The 24,518-nt window shown below is 42.0% G+C and overlaps 4 protein-coding genes across 6 annotated transcripts; 3 read left to right on the forward strand and 1 right to left on the reverse strand.

Moving 5' to 3' along the window:
* Positions 1-4,551: 4,551 nt before the first annotated feature.
* On the forward strand, positions 4,552-6,569 carry LOC6552979 (facilitated trehalose transporter Tret1). Of its 3 annotated transcripts, none has more exons than XM_015154938.1 (7): positions 4,552-4,728; positions 4,783-4,900; positions 4,962-5,073; positions 5,136-5,266; positions 5,352-5,686; positions 5,859-6,271; positions 6,329-6,569. In XM_015154938.1, the coding sequence occupies exons 2-7, from the start codon at positions 4,791-4,793 to the stop codon at positions 6,524-6,526; spliced, it is 1,299 nt and encodes a 432-aa protein (XP_015010424.1). In that variant the 5' UTR covers positions 4,552-4,728; positions 4,783-4,790; the 3' UTR covers positions 6,527-6,569. The 3 variants fall into 3 exon arrangements, with proteins under 3 accessions (XP_015010424.1, XP_001979163.1, XP_026839622.1); XM_001979127.2 differs by having other exon boundaries at positions 4,552-4,724; XM_026983821.1 differs by lacking the exons at positions 4,552-4,728; positions 6,329-6,569 and having other exon boundaries at positions 5,918-5,976.
* Positions 6,570-7,222: 653 nt separating this feature from the next.
* On the forward strand, positions 7,223-9,825 carry LOC6552978 (facilitated trehalose transporter Tret1). Its single transcript, XM_001979126.3, has 7 exons — positions 7,223-7,384; positions 7,441-7,558; positions 7,617-7,728; positions 7,805-7,935; positions 8,266-8,618; positions 8,760-9,172; positions 9,282-9,825. The coding sequence occupies exons 1-7, from the start codon at positions 7,303-7,305 to the stop codon at positions 9,477-9,479; spliced, it is 1,407 nt and encodes a 468-aa protein (XP_001979162.2). The 5' UTR covers positions 7,223-7,302; the 3' UTR covers positions 9,480-9,825.
* A 7,105-nt stretch (positions 9,826-16,930) lies between these two features.
* On the forward strand, positions 16,931-17,704 carry LOC6553200. The gene is made up of 2 exons (XM_001979125.3): positions 16,931-17,497; positions 17,552-17,704. The coding sequence occupies exons 1-2, from the start codon at positions 16,957-16,959 to the stop codon at positions 17,566-17,568; spliced, it is 558 nt and encodes a 185-aa protein (XP_001979161.1). The 5' UTR covers positions 16,931-16,956; the 3' UTR covers positions 17,569-17,704.
* Positions 17,705-22,080: 4,376 nt separating this feature from the next.
* Positions 22,081-24,518, reverse strand: LOC6553199. The gene is made up of 7 exons (XM_001979124.3): positions 24,184-24,518; positions 23,820-24,127; positions 23,181-23,740; positions 22,979-23,125; positions 22,816-22,926; positions 22,577-22,734; positions 22,081-22,514 (listed from the first exon to the last, which is right to left on the reverse strand). Exons 1-7 carry the CDS (start codon positions 24,401-24,403, stop codon positions 22,225-22,227), a joined length of 1,794 nt encoding a protein of 597 aa, XP_001979160.1. The 5' UTR covers positions 24,404-24,518; the 3' UTR covers positions 22,081-22,224.

The following is a 24,518-nucleotide window of genomic DNA, read 5'->3' on the forward strand; positions in this document are numbered from 1 at the left end:
AAGAAGCCCGAAGAGTGGCCACAAACCAAAAGCAGCTGCAAAGCCAAACAAAAGCAGGGCGTCTCTGCGACCGGTCCAGCGATCAGCTGATCGCCGCGATCCCGAGAGGGGCGTTGAAGACCGAAGAGAGAGCACAAGTCTTCGGGTGCCGAAGAAGTTAACAGGGCCAGATCGGCGGGAAGAAGCTTAACATTTCTGTTAAGCCATGTAGTAAATGTTGCGTTCGTAGCTGCTATCTCAGGAATTCAATCAGCACCTCGTGAGTGTGAATCTTTTCTGTAACGTTACTTTTGTCTGCTTAATGCTATGTTAAATTCTAGAGAAAGCGAAAATTAATACTATAATTTAAAGCTATGCAGTGTTGTGTAATTATTGGTATATAGTCAAATCAAAATATAGTCACTATTGGTATAAAATAGTCAAAAATGATTAGAAATCTTTCCCCTTCAGTAAAAAATTATAAAATTCTTTAAAAATGTTTCTTAATTAGGCTATTGGTAGCAAATCCAGACTGCATATGCACAGTTGAAGTTCTGCGATGTCAAAACTTGTAAGGAAACTAAATAATTTATTATCAACTGTATTTTTATTTGCATGTTGGTGCTCCTATTCAAATATACATATGTATGTATACACACATGTGTACATCATTGCGTATACGTAATATTCGCAAACACTAGTAATATGATAGCTAACAGGCTTAGCCTCCTTTAAATTGTGTTCCATAAATTGCAACTACTTCAACTCGATTTTCGTCAATCAGCAAGATGACAGTTTGGAAATCCATTAGCTTTTAATAAGGAAGGGGAAGCACTTGTAGGGCTTTTGGACTGGGAGCAGGGAAGTGGGTGCGGATGGTCGATGGATCGATCGCTCGTGGAAGGCATAACAAACAAAATCGCAAATTAAAGATTCGAAATGCTCGCAGTGACGGCTTTTTGACTTGAGGCGTTTCTTGGCTTGTTCCTCGGCTTCTATTTTCTGGCCAGCCGCCAGACAATGGAACACAAGGCAGACAGTTGAAGAGTTGACAGTGGACAGTTTATATTATGATTTTGGGGCAGCGTCTTCGGGGCCCTCCAACTTCAACTCCCAGCCAGGAGTTGCATAATATCGTTGTTTGATTTTTGCTGAATTTATCTGCGTCTCTGTGGCTCGGATGCGACGGCTGCTTCCTTCTGCACACGAAGGCAGATGCAGATGCCGATTCATTGCGCCTGCGATTATGGATTCAGTGTAGCAAAAATGCTCAAATAATGGCAGCCGCAAATATTCCCACGAATCTCCAGCCATGAGGCATCGCGCAGGCAGCAGTAGCTATCCAGCATTGGATCACCGCCGATTGCTGGCGTTTCATGTAAAATTAACATTGGATTCTATTCAAAATCAGAAGTGATGGTCGTAATCACCATCCAGCCGCGCTTCTGCTGCTTAACGTGACTTTAATGGCGAGTTGATTCTGACTTCTAACTGGTTAGTTCATTTCATTAAAAGATATTGTCAATGTTTTCTTGTTTGCCCCTTGCAAATGACATTGAGTCTGGTGCTTTTCTCATTAAAAATAGCAAAACGAGCTGCATGCAATTAAATTGAATTGAAAGCAATAAAAACATAACTTGACGCACCAAATAAACCTTTTCAATAAAGTAGATTTAGTAATATTTAAATTTCAAAATATTTCAAATGAATAAAAAATATTAACTAACACTTTTAAGCTGTTAATAACCAAGTCAAAACGATGTCATTCAAATAAAGGAACATTTTATTGTCCATAAAAATACACCTCTGTATAAATCAAGGACTTAACCTTTGGCGGGAAAAATCAAATCATTGCCCCAACTAAATAGGCCCGTAAGTCAAACAAGCACACTTGGCAAATAAGAAGACAAACCATGCACACAAATATTAACACTCCCTTAGTGAAACTGTGCACATTGAGCAACAACCTTAAAAGGTCGTTTTTGAATTCTGTTGAAAAGTAATTCAGCAAATTCGGTTGGTATAAGTACAGTCGAGAGCCCGGGCAAAGTGTCAAATCATTGTAGAAGTATCTAAGAAGCCATCTAGCCTATATTTAACCCCAAACTATCCATCACAGAAGCATGGATGGTGGGCCCTCGTGCAATCGCGGCGTTGCCTTTGCCTTTTGTGAATTGAAAAACCATTTACCTCCCGTTAATTTTAACGCCCGTTTTCTATGCCAACCCAGTTAGATTGCCACACAGTCGTCGAGCCGAAAACAAAAGCGAGAAGCAGCCGAAATACGTAATGCAAGCGATAATTATTGCCTACAGGCCCCCAAAAACCTCTCCGGACAACCACCAAAAGCCCCCCACCCAAAAAGAAGAAACACAGAAGCCTCCGTGGCCTAGTCGCGCAGCTGATTGAAAAGCGAAGAAGATTTGCATAGAAACGTGCGATTTTCGGCATGGCTAGGGGCCCCAATCGTCTCGGTCTCAGTCATGCTGGGCCACCAAAGGTATCTGGTGGATACGCTGGGTGATGCACCCACACATGGCACTGTCAACGTGCCCGCCAGCCTGAGAACAATAATGGCTGCCATCAATTACTCATCCATTCATGCCGTCATTCATTCGGCATTTGGCCAAAGGCCTCTGTTTCCTCGCGCGAATGCAGATGCCACAATTTGTTGATTTAACTGTTTACTCTTTTTGGAATATCTGTCATATTTCTTTTATTCGTCTAATTTGCTCACATAATTGCCCTTTTCCATGTGAGGAGTCACTGAAATGATGGTCTATGTGGCTGGCAATGCTGCTTCTCATAGTTTTCCTTGACCAAGCCCACATTTGTCAAGATCAATGCTGAAGATAGCCCCATGATTAATGCTCGTAGGTTATGTTAAATGTTTTTATGAAAGAATCCTTGAAAGGTTCTCAGACTTTCTTAATTTTTGTAGCACATGTATTTACCTTGGAACCAAGGCGATATGGAAATGATAATGCCGATATAACTTCACAACAATTTTTTAAGCGAGCATTCCCAACCTGCTTTTTATAACGTATTTCTTGAAAAGATTTTATACATAATAACAATAAATCTTGAATTGACAAATTTGGGTGCAGCTGCATTAAATATAATATACATTTTCGTTCATGGGCTATCTGGAAAAAGCATCTCATCGCATTTTTGGTGCACCTACAGTGTTCTTTATTGGCCGATACTTAAAATCAAGAGCACCAAAAAAACCCACTAGTCAATTAATGACATCAATTTATGTTTCCTTCAACACATATATCAGACGTAATTCGTTAAAGCCGCATATAAATCACAGTTAACCATACAATACAATAAGGTTAGTTAACTAACCTGTTGGTAAGAATAGAACGCCAAACTCACCAGAATTAAGTGCATCATCCATGCGGAATGTTGGCCAAACCAGATAGGCGAGTGAAAAGTAATGGTAATGCCTGAAATCTAAAGTCTCTGAAATCTAAAGTCTAAAGTGGCTGTGCTCCGGTGGCCAATTTATCGCCACTGACAGCTGAACAAACGAAAGTGATATCTTAGCATTCGAACCCAGTGAACAATTGTGTGCTAATGACGAAAGACAAGCGCTTGGCCACCAGGGAAGCGAGCATCGGTACTTATTGCTCGGTACTCGGTTGTGTCAAAGTGCCGGACTGGGTTATAATATGGTCACGGACTGCAGACCGAGGACTGCAGATGCAAATGACACAGAAAAAATGTGATATTTTTTATTGAGCATTTTACAAACGGCACAACAAACCGCAGGGCATGACCTCCGACCGTGCAGAGCCCCAGCCACGAAACCCGACGACGGAGTCTTCCAAAAGGAACCCAATCACGATGGGCCCAATCGTTTTTGTGCATTAAAATGCAACCGAGATTTATGTAAGCCGCGCCACAGTCGCCGAGCTGGTAGCCCAGGAACCCCTCATTATCGATCGATATAGGCGGCCAGACGAGGCAGTCGATGAGAGACTGACTGCCTGAATGGGCCCAGGAACCGCATATAATAACTTGATCACCAGCAAATCATTTATTGTGACACGATCGCCAATTGGGACCCGATAAGCCCTGGCTTGGAAAGAGATTCTCCCCCACTCGCCATTAACTTGTTGTCATGCTGTTTGATTGCCCGGCTTGTCTGCTTTTCCCCCGCTGATTAATATCTCTGTGGGACCTAATTGTGCAGAGATAAAATATACACAGTTCCGCGAATTTCATGATTTTATTATTTGTGTGCTCCACTACTTCGGTATCATAATCTCTATGGGTAGAGCATTTCCTCATCCACTTTGCTGCCATTTGGGTTATGAGTTAACATAAGACACAAGCGAATTGTAGCGTTCGCGTATTTTATTTCTGTATTAAGGGGTTTCACCACTCTAATGGTACAAAAAGTGCCCCAAAATCAATGTTTGTTTTACGGAGTCTGTAAGCTACGATCTTAGGTTCAAAAACCCACGACAATTACAAATTAAATTACAACTTCCTAGAGTCTTAAACATGCGTCTTGTTTACATTGTCATAGCACTCAAACTGAAATAAAGTTTTAATTCATAAGTCAGCCAGCAAACTCTGGGCCGCTTTCTTTCCCAATATAGGAGTCCAACTGCCAACTAAGGAGTGCATTCTTCATAATATGTACAATATCATGACTGCTGGCTCCAGGCAACGATAGAATATGCAAATCTGTAGCAGACGCACTCGCTGGCAGTTGCTTTCCACCCTGATACGTGGGTAAGAATCCGGTGGTCTGCTTGATCAATCGCTGAGACGTGATATTTTTTGCAGTGTGCATTATGGCGTTGACTCATGGAATATCCCTAGGATGGTTCTCGCCCACTCTGCCCACTCTCATCTCGGACAACAGTCCAATTGGAGAACCAATTGACATCAGCGAGGTGAAGTGGTATGTCGGCAATCGAAGTGAATTTAGATGTGAATATAACTGGCATCTTTGAGATTTGCAGGATCGGTGCCGCCTTTGGAATTGGGTCTCTGTGTTGCAATATGGTACTTTGCGTGCCGGTCTCGTATTTTGGAATTAAGAAGTGCATGTATTTCGTGCCCCTACCAAATATCGTAAATGAAACTAATCTCTTTAACGAGCTTCCAAAAGACTATGGGCTCTACTATTTTTACAGATCAATTGGATCTTAATCTACTTCGCAAGCAAATCAGTGTATTTCTATGTGTGTCGTGTGCTTTTAGGATTTTCCGGTGGCACTTTGGTGGTTTGCTTTCCCGTATTTATCGCGGAAGTATCTGACAATAGGTAAGTCATTCTAAAACGCAACTGCGAACAACCGCCTGCTATATCGCATAATATTCAGTCTAGTTTAACCACAACTTTCCTCAAGCATTCGGGGAACTCTAGGCTCTTTTTTTGTGATGACACTCTGTGGTGGCATCACGGTGGGATTTGTGTTGGTCTATTGTCTATCCTACCATGTGCTGCCGTGCGTCGTCATTGTCCTGCCAATTATTTATTTGTGCCTCCTCATTCCTCTTCCTGAGCCGCCACAGGACCTACTGAAACGGGGCCATGAAGAAAAGGCGGAAAGGTCCTTTTGCTTTTACAAGAATTTATCGAAGGATCCAGGCAAAGAGGGCGAAATTAAAGCTGAGTTTGCCAAATTGCGGAATACAGTTCTCGCCAGCGGCTTAACAGAAAAGTTTACTCGTGCAGATTTCTGTAAGTTTGAAATTGATAATATAACAACTAAATTAGGGAACTCTATCCTGTAGGCTTCGCACGTATTAAATCAATTTGTAACAAGTTAAAGCCACGAATTCTTCCGATGACACATCATTATCATAGAAAAACTCGTTTACTTCATAATGACAAAGTTGTATCTTCAATTCAGTTAACAAGGTCTCAGGAAAAGCATTTGGGCTGATCGCCGTTTTGCTGCTCTCCAATCAGATGTCGGGATCCTTTGCCATCTTCAACTATGCGTCGACCATCTTCGAGCAGCTCGGTAGCAGGATGGAACCTGATCTATGTGGCATATTTCTGGGTGTTGTACAGATTTCTGGATTGATCAGCGCCGTTTTCCTGGTAGACCGAGTGGGTCGTCGGCTCCTTTTGATCCCATCGCTGGCGGCAATGGGTCTGGCTGAGCTGGGCGTGGGTCTGCTGAAGTCCTTTGCCTCACAGGACTTTCTAGACCGCAATGGTTGGATTGGGCTCACCCTAATGGGCATTGTGGCTTACACGGCGTCAGTGGGCATAGTGGCTCTTACCTTTGTCATCATAGTTGAGCTTCTGCCCGTTAAGGTAAGCGCGTATACGCTTATTTGTCAAAGGATTTTACCAAAACTCATGGCCTTGCAGATCCGCGCCTCTGGCATCTCCATCAGTATGTGCGGACTCAGTTGCTCCGTGTTCATTGCTCTCATGACTTATCCTGTCCTGATCAACGATTATGGATTGCATGCCGCAATGTATGTGTCGGCGAGTTTCTGTCTACTGGGCTTAGTAGTTCTGGGAATGTTTTTGCCTGAGACCAGGGGCATGAGCATTACCCAATAATGCGCTAATTTCTAAGAAGTGTTAAGTAGAACCGGTATATATAGACTTTACGTAGTCTAGAAAGATACCGATATATTTCTAGCACAAAGCCATAGGTCATTTTAAGATAAACCATTGAAATATGTGTGGATTTCAGGGCGTTTCGGATTCTGCATTCCACCTAATTAATATCTTAATTTCCTCTTGCTGCCATTTTTAAATGAAATATTTTCTAATGATGTCATATACTCTTCCTTTGGAATAAAGATCTTAACTTAGAACACAGCTGTGTGTACATTCAAAAGAGAAAATGTATCGAAATGCATAATAAATGTGTAAATGCAGGTAACTCTAATAAGATTCAAGCACTGTTTGACTTTGCCAATCTCAGGTAAACGTTGTCACTTTACCCATGCAAAGTTATGCAAATTTACAAAGTCTTATTGCTGCTATCCAACAGTTCAACGGTAAGATTAGTCTGAGTTTTTTGAGTGTTTAGTGTTTTTTCAGCAAAATTTACAGACTTCCCCAGACCTCTTCAAATGGGAGCGTTTTGCATTAATCAGCGGTACTACGTTGCGACTACTTAAACTTATCTAATCTGCCACAATTTTACGATCGTAATTATTGTTTACGATAACCAGAAGATTGGGAAGTAAGCTTATCTGCCGTGATTTCCACTACATAAACTCTTGTCACTCCAATTGAGACCCCTCAGTAGACACAAGAGCGCCCAGTGGTTAATTCGGAATCCAAAAGCGGAACATTTTCAGGAGTCCTAGCTTAAATTAGTCAACATGACTTTTGATTCAAGTCCACCGCAGAAGTTGAGTGTGTTTAGTGCGCGGTACCGATGGCAATTTATTGCCACCGTCACGGGTGGGTGTAAAGTACAAAGCGCCGTAGAGCAATTAACTAAAGTTCACTAATCCCAGTGCATATTATGACGCTGACCCATGGAATTGCCGTGGGATGGCTGTCTCCCTCTCTCCGACTGCTCGGATCCGATGAAAGCCCCCTGGGAGTTCCCCTGACCATTACCCAGGCGTCCTGGTAAGCTTGATACCCTGCAAGTGGAAATCCCTTTGGTTGAACTCCTCGATGTTGGCAGGGTTGGATCACTTATCGGCCTAGGCTCGCTGACCGGCAATATAATCTTCGGACTGCTAATCGATCGGTTGGGTCGCAAAGTGTGCATGTATTTTCTGGCCTTGCCCAATTTGGTAGATAAAGTTCCATATGCTTTCAAGGGGTTTCCCAAGAGCTTGAGTCATTTTCGCTTTCTCTTGAATTCGGCAGATCTATTGGATCCTTATTTACTCCGCCCAAGACGTTACGTACCTGTATGCTGGTCGATTCCTGGCGGGAATGTCCGGAGGTGGTTGCTACGTCGTCCTGCCCATATTCATAGCCGAAATTGCCGACACTAGGTAAGTGGTGAGGAACTCCATTCAATGGCTGATAAGCTCAGACTACGTTCATATATTCAACAATATTATTCAAATTCCCGCTAACTCACTTTACTTTTCCATCCGATTTTGATCTAACTTTTGTTGATCGTCAAGATTTAGTGGACAGATAATAAATGATTTCAGGCCCATACCGAATGTAGAACCTAAAAGCCATCCCTTTGCAGGGATCTATTTTGAAGCAGGTTATTACAGCCAGCAGTTTGGTTTATGATGGCCACATACTTTCACTTACACCTTTAAATCCAAGACTTTTAATAATAACCGAAATACAATACATCATTATTTCAGCGTTCGGGGAGCGTTATCGTCCATGGCCATGATGTACGTTAGCATCGGCATGATGGTTGGCTTTATATTGGCCTCGTATCTCTCGTACAATCTGATGCCGTGTATCATAGTTGCCCTGCCGGTGGTGTTTATACTGGCGATTATTGGCTTATCGGAGACACCGCAATATTTGTTGAGACGCGGCCGCGATGACCAGGCCGAGAAGTCTTTCTACTTCTACAAGAATCTGACGCCACCCACTTCCTCCGACAAGGAAGCTTCTAAGCATGACGCGGCCAAAATCGAGTTTGACACATTTCGGCTTCAGGTGCTCAGCGGCGGCGTCACCGAGAGCATTTCTTGGCGAGATTTCAGTGAGTAAGATATGAAATTATTAATAGATTTTATTATATTGCGCCATCTCCGCACTCCCATCTTATGAACATGATTACAGTCAAAATACAGACTATCTATAACAAAGTAAGGTCTGTTTAACTAATTGCGCAACCTTGCAGTAAACGTGCCTACACTAAAGACATTCGGCCTGATCTTTGTGCTGATCGTCTGCAATCAGCTGTCGGGGAGCTTCGCCATATTAAACTACACATCGCACATTTTCGCGGAGCTGGGCAACAATCTGGATCCGAACACCAGCACCATTGTGGTTGGAGCTGCTCAGCTGGTGGGAATCTTCAGTGCCGTGGTTCTGGTGGACAGACTGGGTCGTCGTGTTCTGCTCCTCACCTCGATGGGTGGAATGGGGTTGGGTGAGCTGTCCATTGCTCTACTAAAGTGCTTCGCCTCGGAGGAATTTCTGAATCAGAATGGATGGCTTCCTTTGGTGATCATGTGCCTTGTGGCCTGCATTGCTTCACTAGGAGTTATTGCACTGATCTTCACCATCATAATTGAGCTGCTCCCAGCTAAGGTGAGTGGTTCGGAAAGGGAAATTATTATATCAATAATTGGAATTAGAAATTTCTTAAACCTTAGATCCTAATGTTCCATCTATTTCTATATTTTCCTTACCAATGCAGATCCGCTCCATTGGCACCTCCTTGAGCATGGCCACATTTAGTGGATTTATCTTTGTGGCACTGAAGATCTACCCCACAATGATCTACGACCAGGGCCTGGCGGCCACCATGTTCATGTCGGCGGGCATATGCCTCTTCGGATTCATTGTCTTGGGACTGTTTCTGCCGGAGACCAAAGGAAAGCTGTTGACGCACTGATGACATCAACCTCGGGCCCAGCGGCCACGTCAGTTGGATGCTTTTGTTGGCGGTGTGGCCCATTGCATAAGCTGCGGGATCCAGCTTGGTCCCATGTCAAGAGTACTCACTCAATAATTTGTGGCACAATGGCGGCATCGGCTTATTCTGAACTCTTGAACTTAATTCAATTTGTGGGCATTGCGGTTTTCTTTCAGATTTCTGTTCATAGAAATTAAATTTAATAATTTAGTTGGGAGAAAGTCTCGGGTCTGTGATCTTGTGATTGATAAGCGCAAAGTTGTTAAATAAATAGGCTTCAGCTATGGCAAAATATAATTTGCATTAGATTTAAAAACTATCTTATCTTATTATCTAAAGCCAGTACTTTAAAAAGCATTTGCAATTAATTTTCGACTAAAAATATGTTGCATTTGGTTTATATTAGTTATATTGGTTATATTGGTTAACATATTAGTTAACAATACTTAACAGCATAGTTTATATTTAGAAATATTAACTCTTATTAACTAGAACACAACAAATAATTTACTTTTTCTAAGTTTTGAAGAGTTTGTTTACTATTTTTACTTACATAATGTTGTAATGGTTTGAAGACACATAAATTTATGTATCTGCACTTTCATCGAAACGCTTACTCATTTTTCCATATCGATTCCTGCTATCATACAGTTTTGTTGGCCACCTAAGTGGGCTATATTTCGCAGTGATACGGCGGCGGTGCAACAAGAAAATACTTTTTCTGAGATGCTTTCAAGCGATAAGTCCGCAATGCAAAATTAATGAACTCGCAAAAGCCTAGAAGATAAAGGCAGCCAAGGCAAAAAGCCAGGCAGCCGAAGCTCCAAAGAGCCAAACAATGACTCATAAATTCAACACAATAAAAATTATTTATTTTGCTTTTGCGAGGGGTACTTTTCAGACTCTGCAAATGCAGTTTCAGTGCAAATTAAGCGCCGCAAAGTGAGCGAGGAGAAAAGAAAATTTGATCTCTGTGACAGGACACACAAATCTCGCTCAGATCTCCAGAGACGATGCCAGCCCAAACAAAGCTGGAACTGCAGTCGAAAAACCCACAGAGCCACAATCTAATGCTCACATTTTGGGTGGGGGGAGTTTCTTATTTCGGGAGTCCATCCACAACCGCATCCACTTACCCGCAGACGTTGCATCAAAATGCAGTTTCATAATTTTCACACGTTTTTCTGTCACTCACTGGAAATGGGATCTAGTCGGCCTGCCGACAGGCGGAAATTTGTAACAACTCCAACTTAGCTGCACTTATTGCAGTTGGGCTAAGTGCAAATGTGGCGGCAGACCGCAATTAGCCGCTGCTGATTAAGTTGATAATCAACCTAGCTGATGGGATGGGTCAGCCCTGGATGAGTTGTCGGAAGTCGGTGGTATGGTAGTTATTTAATTACTTACAGTTCGAGATTAATCTAGTAGCACTTTGTATACGAATAAACATAAAAATAAAAAATAAATAATAATAAAAATAAAATAAAAATAATAAATAATAAAAATAAACATAAAAAATCAGTGTAGGGCAATCAATTTCTTAACAAAAATTTTATATTGTATTTTAAATATTTTTTATGAATAAATATTTTAAAATAAATATTATAACATTTCAAACACTTGTATGAATAACATTTGCCTGGTTATTTGTTCAAGAGGGATGCCAATGTGATCTTGCAAGTAATCACACTTAAGAACACATACACTACTACATACACTACCACATGCACTACTACATGCACTACTACATACACTACACATACACTACACTCACTGCTCGACCGGTAAGAAAGATTACTTGCAATATTTTGTGACTCTAAATTAGAAGACATGCCTTACAGTCTTCACTAGAACTAGTTGGGAATTATAGGGCTACAAGAAAATATGTTTCCTAAGCAAATATTAAAAGCGGCAATAACTATGTGTTCCGACAGTAAGTTAAACATTCTTCAGGCTTTATTTAAGACAATTTTTACTACTCACTTTAAAGACCTCACTATTTCACTCACTAATATAATTATGGCCAAATAATAGAGTACTTACAGCTCGAGATTAATTTAGTAGCACTTTGTATACGAATAAACATAAAAATATATATCCCTTTCAGAGTAGGGTAATTAATTTCTTAACAAGAATTTTATATTGTATTTTAAATATTTTTTATGAGTAAATATTTTAAAATAAATATTATAACATTTCAAAGACTTGTATGAATAACACCAAGGAGTACCTTAGTGTGTGGGCCGTGGAACTGTTGCAACCACTCCCGAATTGAAAGAGGCCGAAAAACTGGACAAACAATCGCGACTAATGCCAGCAATTGCTCATTGTTGCGATTACGAGCATTTGATTTGTGGCAACACGGATGCCAATTGTTTGGCTTTGATCGGCTGCAATGGCTGAAAGAAAGCCGGGTGGGCAATCCACAGCCATTGTCTGCCCTGCATGACTATTAACACGCAATTTTCCATCTGACCGAAATGTCATTTCTTGTTGTTGATCCACGGCAGCAACTCCAGTTTCGGCCTCCATAACTCACAATTAGCGCCGAGCGCCGAGTGCCACTCACCTAGTGATCTCCATTGATAACCAAACCGGGATGACAACGTCGCAATTGCGGGTGAAATTATTTCTCGATTTATTTATTGTGTTTTTGCAAATATTGAATTCACTATTGCTTGGCCGTTCAGTTTCTATTATGCGTCTTGGCAGTCCATTTGGTAATTGTGAAAAATTGGTTTTAATGTTTATATGCTCTAATTTTGTGAATGGAGGTTCGGGCTTACCGAATTCCGCATTTCTTTTGATCGCGAAACTTATACAATCGGTGGGCTTGAATGATTTGGTTCTTTTTCGGGGGGTTTGCATAATAGCAGATTCCGCAGTGCCCCTTCAAAAACTAAAATAGTTTCGACCAAAGTTGACTGAACTTTAGCAAAAATAAATATTTTAATATAAACACAAATGTCATTCGCATTTTAGACATAGAAATACGACGAAAATACTTAAATATTCATACACATTGGCTTACTTCCATAAAACCTGACCGGTCGTGTGAAAACTTTATGCTAAATACGGCGGCGAATGAAAACATATCTGATAGTATGGCTGTCAGCAGAAGCTATCTAAAAACCCTGAACACCTCACACTCATATATTAGCCATGATTAATTGAAAGGTCAGGTAGCGAGTGAAGTGCGTGAAGCTGAGCAGAGATAAATATTCGTATTATATTCAGATAACAAGATTTCAATTCTGAAGAGGTGCATTCGAATTACCATAATATCCATAAGGAATACAGGGTATACACAGGAAATGAATGTGGCTTTGTCAAAGAATCGGGAATTAAAATGCACCTTATAAATGGTTGAAAAATTACACAAATTCCGCAAAAAAAACATATTTAAGCTTACTGTCAGTGCAGCACTTATAAGGCATCTGCCAATAAAATAATTAATAAGGGTACCTGTGTCCCGCCAGCATCGTCTTCGGCATCTTTAGAAGATCATTAAATCAACCTCAGCCGGCGGTTGGCAAGACAAAGCCATCATTATTTCAGAAGTGCTGGCCTGGCCTTTAAACATGAATTATAAATTTATGTTAGAACATTAATTTAATGCCTCCGCCACTTGGAGGAAATTTCGCCACATCTAAGATTTATGAAATCCAACGAGACCTGTTGTAAAATTAGCCACGATCAGCAGCTTAAAGAATGGTCAAGTGTGAGGATCGGATCCGAGGGCAAAAACACCATTTGGCCAACACCATTTGGGTCCGACAAAGATGGGGAGACCTTTCTATTTTCTATAATGCTAATTTATGTTGGCCCGGACAGCATTATTGCTATAATTATAATGCAAGATCGTACAGCCACCATACACGTAGCCAAAAAAGAAAACCTATTAATTAGAAATGATCAGAAAGACGGGAAATGACGCAATTTGGCGGAATCGAAAATATTATATAACTTCTGACCCTGTAGGTTCGGACATCGCTTGTGGCTAATTCTTGTTGGCTAGGTAAGAATGAAGAAGAAGTATTTCCAAGTGCTAACTGGTTGATTATAACATTTTAACACCGTTCGTGGTGAAAGTAATTAACGAGAGTTAGCAGAAAGTGAGTTTTTGGAAGATTGTTGGTGGAAAGTGACTGGTTACTTTCAGCTATTCGAGATAAAGGCAAAAGCAAGAGTTGCGAGTATCGTTACAAGGCACAAGAACGGTTCTCGTAGAAGGCCTATTGGCATCGTTGTCATGGACTGAAGCAATTATGTTGAGCTCGCTAGTGGCGTTGCAAGTGTGCCTGCCGTCGACGGTGGCAAGTTGTTGTAAATGCAGTTATAAAACAAACACAAATGACATTATTCGCACGAAGACAGGACGGCAACTTGGCCGAGCTGCCGTTGCAGCTGTTGCAGCACGACTTTCTTTGGGTCTTCGCAGCAACTGCCACAACTGCAACTGCAGCAACTGCAGCAACGGCAACAATCAATTCGACAGCAACGCCGACGACATTTGCTCAGGCTCAGGCGCCTTTGTTGCGCTTCAGCTCCAACTTCCGGAAATCACGCTGCTTGTGGTAATAATGTTTTGGCTTTTCTCGGCTCGGCTTTCAGCCTTTTTACCTACGCTTTTGGCCAAGGAATGGGTCAGGTCGGATAGGTAAAGGAAATGTGCACGCGAGCAAAATTACAAAATGCGCACAGTTACCGTAAAGTTGTTAAATTTTTTCAATTATGCAAAAATAAAATTTTAACACAATCTTTTGCTGGCGGTGGGTGAAATGAAGACATGAAGGCAAAGGCACGAAGTCGAGAGCCGAAACTAGTTGCTAGTTGCTACAATCCATCGAAATGGGTTATGAAACTGGGCAGGCATTCACCTCCTCTAAAGGGCCAAGCTTTGCAGCAGTTGAAAGGCAACGGGGAAGTCCAGATTACTGGCCACATCTAGAAAAGAAAATGTTTCTGACATAGTTCATACAATTAAAAACTCATAGCAGCCACCCAGCGTTTGCTGCCGAGTACATCATCACCTTTGAATTATTTTTTTTCACAAAGAATTAGTAACAATGATAAATAATATTCAAGCCACCTGCTTTCCTATCATAAAATAAAAGCTTAGCCAATTATACGAAAATGTCCAATCATCTCTGGCCAGCAAACACTCGTATCTTACTTAATGATTCAGCAAATAAAGAAGCCCAGAATTGTGCAGATGGCTTTACCCTAAATTGGGTGAGAGACTTTTCTGAATATAGCAAAATAACATAGAAAAACTAATACGAATTTAATTGATCGTCGACTACCGAAAACCCCCTAAAGTGCCCCATACGCCAAATTGACACCTTGATTCTCTGCAGACCTGGCCGCTCCCAGTAGGTGGCTGATGTCAGACAATCGTTTGGCCCTTCCTCGGCACTTAATTCGCGTCGTAGAGCCGCGCACTGCAATTTCAAAAAAAATTCTTTTGATTTATTTGTACGAACGAGCTAGAAGAGCAACCGAAATGGCCTTCTCAAGTGGCAATCAATTCCGGCCGAGCTGCGCGACTCCAGAGCCGGGTATTCACAACCCGGGGGCATGGAACACTCTGCACGTGTTGACTCCCAGTTGAAGCCGATGATTTAGCTCGCCTCGTTACCTCAACGCCATTTGACCCCGCAGCAATTGTGGTAGCCACGACTCGTCGGCGGTCTAGCAGACTGGCACTCGGTAGCAGTGATGGCAAAGGTACTAAGCTTAGACCAGGGTACTACAAGAAATTACAACTAAAATGCAAATTAATGAAGAAATCTTATTTTGATTGATTGTCGCCTCAATATTAAAAATATATGGAAATATATACAATATAAATATCTATTTTGTAAGCCAGATTTTATAGAGACAGTTGCAACTAGCACAGGTCTCCATTATATATTTTAAATTAGTAAGCATGGATGGGTGACTTGAAGTTGTTTTATTTATTTAGCTTTTATTGTGACCAACTACAAGGTCGTAACCCTTGTCTGTAACCCATGTCCGCACACCACCATAATATATGGTTCTTTGGCAATGCAAAATATTGGTCTGTTTTATCTTTTAGAAGGACTTACCAATATTAGTGTCAGCCTCTTCGCATCACTGTTCCTCAGCCGGCAGTTGGGAGTCGAGGGCCTTTTCATTTCATTGGTTATCAGAAAAGCAGCGATCGAAGCAATATGTTTTCTATATGCCTCATTTCTGCACAAATCGCTTGACCTTAAGCGTTGCTGTAATTTATTTGTCGTTGTCGCAATTTCCCACACACAACTCGACCCGACGATTTTCCCGCTCGGGTTTTGTTTCATTTTCTCTAGAAGCTAGCTGCAAACTGTATTACGTTGGCTTTAGCAGTTTAGCTTTGTATTTTGGAGTTTATTTTTCTCCTTTTGGGCCTAGGTTCAGTCGGTTAGTGAGGTTGCATTTGTAGGTTATTGTGCCTGCCCTGGCATCTGGAGGTTATGTAATGTCTCCGCTGCCATTGTTGTGTTCGCCCGAGCTTTTGGTTTTCCTCCGCTCCAGGGTGAGGTGGCCTTATCAGTTGCGGAGCGTCAAACAGTGGGGGCATTTGCAATTTACAACTCTGATTGTATAACTGAGCATTTGCAGTTACCTTTTAATTGATTTTAGCCAGCTGATTGAAAGCGTTTTGCGCAAATCGAATATATTTGCTTTACTTGTGGACGAAGTTCTGCAATTTGACTTCCTGAAGTCAAGCAAAATTCACGATATTAGTATCCTCTCGTATTTAGAAATAAGCAAGTAGTAAATAACCGACGGACCGTTTATGTAACAGTATACTATGCCTTTACCTTTTTAGTGTCTATATAATCAAATTAAAGCCTCAATTTCCCTAACATGCATGGCCGCACAGTCGACTGCATCATGTATAACACTTCCTGACTAATGAACTTCCAGGCCCGGCAGTTTGGCACGGATTCGGTTCCAGTTTTGGGGGAGACATCTTCATTAGGCACAGAGTGATACCTACAGTCCGAAGGTTCGGATGGGGGCCAAGGTAGTGAGGGAAAAGCTGCCCGAGGTGTGAAAATCGGAAAATGCGCTAAAGAGTCTTCCATTCGACTCTCCTTGGCTGCCTTGCATTTCGCTGAGGCCGCCCATTTAAGTGTCCAATAATTCAATCACATCAAACGTCATGTTGATTGCCGTTAAAGAGTTTCAATTACACCAATTTCCATAGACGTTGGGAAAGTTGGGCTTATCGCGAGGAATGCAGGGAAGACAACAAAGATGGAAAAGTAAAGACGGCTTTTCAAGCAAGTAGGCGAGGTATTTCCAGTCTAGTCCAAATCAACCGAGGATAGCCCATATCATTGTATTCTACATTGTCGGTTGAGTAGCAAACACTGTTAGGAATTCAAAATTTGTATGTAAAAATACAAAGTAAACAAATTTGGCACTTTAAAATTTTTTTCTAATGGATATTTCCAAGGCCGAGAGTCAAACGCCTGTCGGAGAGCGTCGATCTGCGAATCCTGATTATATGAGAACCCTGCTGCAGGACATCCTGTGTTTCTTGGTCCTGCTATCGGTGGCCCTACTAATTGTGGCTGGCATTCTGTTTGTGGTGGAGGACGTAAGCCGCCTCCAGCAACAGCACCAGCACCAGCAGTACCACCACTACCATCATCGCCACATGCGTCCGGATCAGAAAGCCAATGACTTAAAAGGATCACCGATCGAGGAGGCACCGAAAGAGCAAGGTCAAGTCTTCCCACCACCCACATGGCTTCGATTCTTCAACTGCAAGAATAAGGTACCTCAGCAGCCACAGGAAGTTGAAAGGGAAGCGGTACAGTTTGGCCCACCAAAGCAGGACGATCGGCAGCAGCAGATCCCGTTAGATGCAGCTCCAACTTATCCATCTTATCCAACTTTGCCGCTGCGCGCTGGAGGAGACTACATGGATGAAGCTATCAACAAAAGACTGGATTCGGAACCCCAGCATTTATTGGCCAGTAAGAGCCGAATAATTTCGTATTAATCGCAATAATAATTCGGTGCTATTCTAGATAACATAAGGACCTAAAGAAATGTCTTAAATGCTGTTAAATGTTCAAATTTACCCCTTTAAAGCTGCAGACTTTGAAAGCCAACGGGAGCCGAGCCGAATATTTCCGCGGAATAGCTGAATTGTGCTATAAATAAAAGAACAGCTCAATTAATTTGTATGTTGGTCATAACGGGTTAAATTCAAGTAGAACAAGATCTACGCCAAGAGATCGCCCTTTTAACTGGATTGTTTCATAGGTCATGCATAACTAATGGAACCTCTGTATATGACATTTTACTGGCTAGTTCCCACCCAAGCCTATTTGAACACTCCAAATTGTAATGGAATATATTTCACACAGTTAAATAGACACTTCCTTATATCAAAACCTATGGTAAAGACGGTACTTCGAGCTTGTTAATGATTTCAAGTATGCCAGTCGCGGAACCTTTCAGTTATTTGCGAGAACTTTTAACTGATTCACGACTCTTCAATGGCACACCGAATTCTGGTCCCCAGTCATAACGAGCCACCAACGACTATCTGGGATCTCACAAATTGTAGATCGACGTAGAAGTGTTGGCTCGATAGGCATCTCGGAGATGCAAAGGCAAAACAAAGCCCGAACCAAACGCAAAACAAAGCCGCAGACAGAAGCTGCGCATGCCCATGATGGGTTAATTGAGGTATTGAAAGAGGCGCAGACGCGACGGCAGACCAAACCAAATGAAATGAAGTGCCTAATGTTTGCATTATCGCATTCCAAGTGAACAATTGCTGTGACTTCTCGAAGGGCAAGTCCGTGGAATGGGTGTGGATTGGGCCGGAATCCATGCCCGGGGTCGTTGGAGGTCGGGCCATGTTCTAGACAACATGGCTGATAAGTGCAGCTGTATAATTGCCGGGAAGATAAGGTTGGAACATTTGCATAGAACAGTAACTGGTTAGGTAAACAATTGCATGCACAGCTAAATAAAAGAATATATTTTTGGGTATTTGCTTTGCCATTGGCATATGGGCGTTGGGTCTTTTATCTTTTATAATAAAATTTAATTAAAATAATCGGTTCTTATTCAACTAAGCCCCGGCAAAACTCTCACAGCGAACTCCTGAGATATCCATATTTATAGAGAGTGATTTCAAAACACTTTTGGGCCAGAGACTCCGAGAATAAAAGGCTTAGAGCTGAAGCCCTAATGGCGGCACAACACGAACGGAACGTGCAACTCTGGGTCTCCGAGCAACTGGCAGATGTTCTTATCTACGATTTGCTGAATATTTATGAAGCTTTGTTAATTAGGCAGATGACTAGGCCAAGACAAAGTGACACTATTACAATATGCATGCCAGCCAATTTGCAGTTCGGCCAAAAGTCTTCCGACGATGGGAAAGTTCCGCCGAGATTCGGCTAAACGTGTTCTGCGCCTAGAACCGAAACAAGTTTGTTGTCCAAGTCTTTTGTATTTAATATCTCGCTTGCGTGTTTGATATTTTCATTTACTCCTATAAATTGCAAAATTTTGAATGACTTAAGGGGTGTTTATTTAGCGATGTTTTTGTTTAGCCATCTATTGTCCCGTGCTGGGTTCTGCCAGTGACACAGATTTATTTATAACTTTTTTTCTGTTAGCTACTGAAGCCGGTTTCTGGGCTGAAGAAATGGAATAGTCTACTAAAGAGTTAGACCTGTTGGTTGATATTATTCTGCAGGTGATATAATCCCCAAATTGGCCCCTACTTTGATGTCTTCTAGAAGACATGACTTCTAGTCAACCCAATTCATTTGAAAGATTTATTTGGAGCATGCCCAATTTAATTACGTAGATTAAAGATAATTGTTAGGACCAAACATAATTTCTTACAGTTAACTAGGCCCCATTCCCTATTTAGGCCCCATGCTGGGCCTCCTGAACAAGGAAACCTAAACGCACCCATTGACCACGAACAAAAGACAAAACCGTCTGCCCTATACAAATCACCAATTGCAGAGAAATGTATAAATGGATGGATAGTCGGTTGAAATCGATGCTAACGGTTACATGTGTACTCGACTTTGCACTCTCTCCGCGCTGCTTTCCTTGGTATGACTCGCTGGCAATTAAATAAAACATGCCGCATCAGTTGAAGTCGAGTTTTGCAATAGATACCCTACCCCTGTTGCCTTCCCGAATTCAGCTTATATAACCATATGTAAATTATTCCAGCAAATGAAGAAGAAATATGGCTGGGATCATGCGCTTTAGAGAAACACACCTTAAAAACGAGCTCCCAAAAAAAGGGAACTGCCAGCCAGGTCCGGGCTACTGTCCATCTCAGGCCAAGTCAAATGCAGAGGAGTTGGTCCCGGACCCCAAAAACGAAGACCATGCCCAACAATAGCTGGACTGCAATTGAAGCGCAGCCATTGACAAGATAATTTCCTGGGGGTGCTGCATGCACTGCAGTAAATCCTACATTTATACCCTCGGTAAGGGCATAAGCCCATCAGTACTGCCTTCTAAAAATCTAACTTTATGTGGTAGTTAATAAAGGTTACGTTCTAACAAAAATGATTACTAGCAATAAGATACTGGAGATGAGGTAAAAGGTAAGGAACTCGAGAATTATTACTATGATCGCTCTAAAAACGCAATTAAGTGGCAGCGGCTCTATAATTATTAGAAATATTATGTTTTTTTAATTCTCATGAGTAAGGGTAACTCCGTTTCGTCACGATCATTTTCATTTATATGTTTCCTTCCTCCTCCCAGCAGTTCGTCTTCGTTTTACAAATTGAACAAAGCAAGAAAAAGGAAAGAAAAACTTTGGCCACGATTCAGCCGGCAGAAACGAACAGAAATTGGCTAGTTTCGCAGACCGCGTTAAGTTGACTGACTACCAATTGTTGTTGCCACGATGCCTGGGCTACTATGCGAATAATTTCAAACACAAACTGCCGCCAACAGCCAAGAAGGTTCATAATTATTGGACGCCGGAGCGGCCGCTGCTGGGTTGTGGCTTCTTGAAATGTTGCAACTTGCTACCGTTTGAACGATGGCTACAGGAACTGAACAGCCACATCGTCGTTTTGGGGCAAGAGTGCAAAGTGACGGGTTAAATAGGATTTGACTACTTGAAAACAGTCCGAGGAGCTTGGGCAATTGTTTCCTTTCGTTTATGAAGATTTACTACGCTCAAATTAGCCATTTGTTGGGCTCAATCGCGTAGCTGACACTGGAGTGGGTCATGTGAAACAGTGACCAGACTCCAAACTAAAAGATACCTTTCAATGATAACAAACCACCAAAAAGCAAAAGATTGATGTAATTGACAGACCAGAAGAAACCCCCATAACGAATTGACCTAATTGATTGATTTTGAGTATAATTATTCTCATTGCCCGTTGGGATTAATTGATTTTGGCTCTGGGTATTTCCGAGAATATGTGATTTATTATGTCGATTATGCGTTGGCCTTTAATGGATATGTTTTTAATTATTTAATTGTGCCTGATACAGACCAGAAATAAAGCAGAAATTACTACGAATTCAAAGAATATCCGCGTGATGCCTTATTGTAAGATATCTTATCTATACATTTTTTTTAGCTTCGTTATTTGCACAACAAGTTCACCACAAAGCACCAACTATTCAAAATATTTGTACACTACGGAAAAGTCGAAAGTTGACCACAAAATTAACTCTTAAGGGCAGCCACCAAGTACCGTCTCCATCTCCATCACCTTCGCCTGGGCCAAGCGCTACCAAGACCCAATTTGTCTGGCTTTTCGGGGGGAACAATGACAATAACCGCATCGTGAATATGCTCGAGTGTGTGGATATGAATAAACATGGTGGCCCGCGAGTAATGTGAGACTTGCATAACCTCATTTGGCGGCTTATAGGCTCGCGTGCTCCCGTGCCTGGCTTATATATTTTTTGAAGTCGGCGTGATATCGTGTACGCAGATATAACAGTGCAGATAGATGGGAGGGTAGTCGGGTAGTCCGCAAGTGTACTGCGGATCGGAATGGAAGCGTGCGCGCTTCTCTAAGACAGACAAATGATGGGCCATAACCGATCCAGCCAGCCCATCCAGTCAACTTCATTTTGGTGGAGTGGTTTTATCCGTTGACTGCTGAGCGAGTAAACTTTTATGACAACCACTGACCTTTTTGGGAAAAAGACGACAGGAAATCGCAGTGGAGTGGCCAGGAAATGATTAATGGCTCTATTGATGCATTCAGAGGCCGTCCGAAATATGCCTAACGAATGCGGATTAATCTAAAGAAGGCTGTCTGCATCGTATTCAAAACTGAAGGTTTATCCACAGTATTCACACCTTGCACAACCCACAAATCAAACTGGGAAAACTCCCAAATTATAAGATGAGGCAATTCTTCCCCGGAATTATTACAACGGCCACTGAAAATGCAGGGCGTCGACAAAAGCCAAAAGTTGAACCAATCCAGCTTGGTTCAATCCAAGATCCCACAAAGTAAGCACCGTTTGCTGCAATTATGGATCAATTATATGAAGTTGACTACTGGGAAGCAGCGCCTCAATTTTTGGAATTTCGCCAATGCAAGCCTCACGATTTTTTATTTTTTGGAAGCCACCAATTGTTTGCAATTCGAATTGTTTTTTAACGTACAGAATTTAAGTTACTGCAAATTTTAGACAGCTGCAAAACGAACTAAACCCAACTAAACATTCACATTTCATCCCGCTTGGCCAGCTCCTCCACGAGCTTAGCGCTTTGTGCCTTGATTTGTTTGCGGTTGGGCACATTGGCCATGGTCTTGTTCTCCTGCAGGATGTCATCCTCGGGAGCGTTTGGCGCCTGCTCCTCATTATCCACCGGCTCGTACAAATCTAGGCTGGCCAAGAAGTCGGCATGGTATTCCTCGACATTTCGTTTGATGGTCGCCGGCTTGAGCTCAACTGCATAGGCCTTCATCAGCTTGTAGATCTTACGCTTCACCATATGCATTATGTTATCAACTGTGGACAAAGTGAGTTAGTTAGAATAATGACTACTGTTTAATGGTAGATATCGGCTCAACTGTTCTCCTCGAAAATCTCTGGGGCAGCGGCCCTCATGTTCAGCATTTCGAATTTAAGCAATGGGAGCTTCAAGTACGAGTTTGGATACTGGGCACGCAGTAATTTGGGTTGGCGATCAATGTGGCGAAGAATCTCCAAAAGATTCCAGATGCTTACTCTGAAATCGACATGATAACATTATTTTTAAAAACCTGGACAAATGCCTGCATATTTTGTAAGAAGCAAATAATATAGTTACCTTAACATAACATATGCATCAGCTCTATTCTTAAGATGTTGCAAAGTATCTTGTTCAAATTGGGTGTCATTTGTAAGTGTTTTCTTTAAGTCCTTAATGCGCTCCAAGCGACTAAAAACAAGCAAACATAAGAAAATTGTTATTAAAGGAGTTATTTACCTACTTAATCTCTTCCTCTGAGAGATTGTTGATAAGGACCCCTTTTAGGACACTGGCGCATTTCATCTTGGTTTCCAGCATTTCATGAGCCAGCATGTCATTTACAATCATACGATGTAGCTTGTCGTTGTTGTCCACCTGGCTCTTCATTCTGGAATGGGCATCTTTATTAGGCATTCTTAAATAAGTGCACTTTAATTACGCACCGTGGATAAATTTCCTTAGCCTGCGAACAGAGTGTTACAAACTTGACCTCCTTGATAGTCTTTTCCACAGCCTTGAGCTCCAGTTTTAGGATCATCATGCTCTGAGTTTCGCGAACATAGCGCTTCAGATTCGTTGTAGGAGGCGCCTCCTTGGGTTTGTTAAAATTAACAATAGATGTACCTGCCGGTTTCTTCAAGGCAGACAGCATTTGCAATTTGTGCTGCAGGTTTTTGCGGGATTTCTCCTCCATGTGTCGGAACTCATCGTTCAACTCCTTGAACTTCGCGATGGCCGGCATACCCAGGAACAGGATATGTTTGATAAAGTTAGATTGATCGTCCATGTCGCTGCTAAGGGAGCGCAAGATGGGTTCATAAAAGATCTCGTCATGAACGAGCACCTGTATCATCTTTTTATAAGTATTGTTGATGGTCTTGATCGCCTTTAGGCGCACATTCGAATTTTCAATCTTCTTTAGAAAAACCCGTGACTTGAGCTCCTCGTCGAGAATAAATTCGTTCTGGTACTTGATGCGATTCTGCAACAGGGCCCTTCGCAGCTACCAAACAAAAGTGGAGGTAACAATTAAAAGCGCAATTTGCAAGTAAAAAAAAATGTTATAGCTTAATCATACAAACCAGCTGTTCCTTGTAATGCTGCTTTAACTGATCCAAGCGAAACTCCAAACGATCCCGTTCCTTTCTCATCACAAAGGTCCGCTGGTTGATGTTGTCCACCACCAAATGAATTGGCATCTTCTGGTAGAGCCTCTGCAGCGGCTTATGGTTGATGAGAAAGTTGCGGATCTTATGGGTATTGTCGTTGACCAGAATATTCTGCAGTTTTGTGCGACCATCTCGACATTGCAGCTTTAGGCGCTTGTTCTCTCGAAAATACCGCTGGCGATTGGCCTTCGACTCATGGTTCTTGAACACCAAGCGCCGCGCTGTTCATTATGGATTATTAAAGGAGCTAGATGCAAACACGAACGATATATATTACTCAACAAGTCGGTCATTCCCTTGAACTGCTCGGTCAGGGAGTTGGGTGTCCATCGCTCATCCACCATCACATGCTGATGGACGTACGACATGCCAAAGAATCCATGAAAGCGCAAGGAGCGCGGATGCACGGGCTTCGGGGCCAGGACATCCTTCTCGCGGTTCTTGTCCCGACGTGGTATATAGGCCATACCCCTCTGGCGCAAAGTACACGGCGGCATGATGAGTGGTTTCGGCTCCTGGGCACTTGGCTAAATTGTGATTTGATGGAGCTTATTGAACATTCGATTCTCGTGCGGATGTGATCACTTCAAGAAAACAATGTTTGACAGTATC

Source organism: Drosophila erecta, unplaced genomic scaffold (assembly GCF_003286155.1).
Source record: "Drosophila erecta strain 14021-0224.00,06,07 unplaced genomic scaffold, DereRS2 tig00000000-arrow-pilon, whole genome shotgun sequence".
Classification (NCBI taxonomy): domain Eukaryota; kingdom Metazoa; phylum Arthropoda; class Insecta; order Diptera; family Drosophilidae; genus Drosophila; species Drosophila erecta.

Bases quoted from the DNA above. Each gene is read 5' to 3' on its own strand.
- LOC6552979 (XM_001979127.2), top strand. From the start codon at position 4,673: ATGCAAATCTGTAGCAGACGCACTCGCTGGCAGTTGCTTTCCACCCTG. The intron at 4,725-4,782 runs GTGGGTAAGAAT...TATTTTTTGCAG, and splicing joins GTTGCTTTCCACCCTGATAC to TGTGCATTATGGCGTTGACT. The intron at 5,267-5,351 runs GTAAGTCATTCT...ACTTTCCTCAAG, and splicing joins GCGGAAGTATCTGACAATAG to CATTCGGGGAACTCTAGGCT.
- LOC6552978 (XM_001979126.3), top strand. From the start codon at position 7,303: ATGACTTTTGATTCAAGTCCACCGCAGAAGTTGAGTGTGTTTAGTGCG. The intron at 7,559-7,616 runs GTAAGCTTGATA...CGATGTTGGCAG, and splicing joins ACCATTACCCAGGCGTCCTG to GGTTGGATCACTTATCGGCC. The intron at 9,173-9,281 runs GTGAGTGGTTCG...TTACCAATGCAG, and splicing joins TTGAGCTGCTCCCAGCTAAG to ATCCGCTCCATTGGCACCTC.
- LOC6553200 (XM_001979125.3), top strand. From the start codon at position 16,957: ATGGATATTTCCAAGGCCGAGAGTCAAACGCCTGTCGGAGAGCGTCGA.
- LOC6553199 (XM_001979124.3), bottom strand. From the start codon at position 24,403: ATGCCGCCGTGTACTTTGCGCCAGAGGGGTATGGCCTATATACCACGT. The intron at 22,927-22,978 runs GTAGGTAAATAA...GCTTGTTTTTAG, and splicing joins CTCTCAGAGGAAGAGATTAA to TCGCTTGGAGCGCATTAAGG. The intron at 22,515-22,576 runs GTTGAGCCGATA...CTTTGTCCACAG, and splicing joins AGAGATTTTCGAGGAGAACA to TTGATAACATAATGCATATG.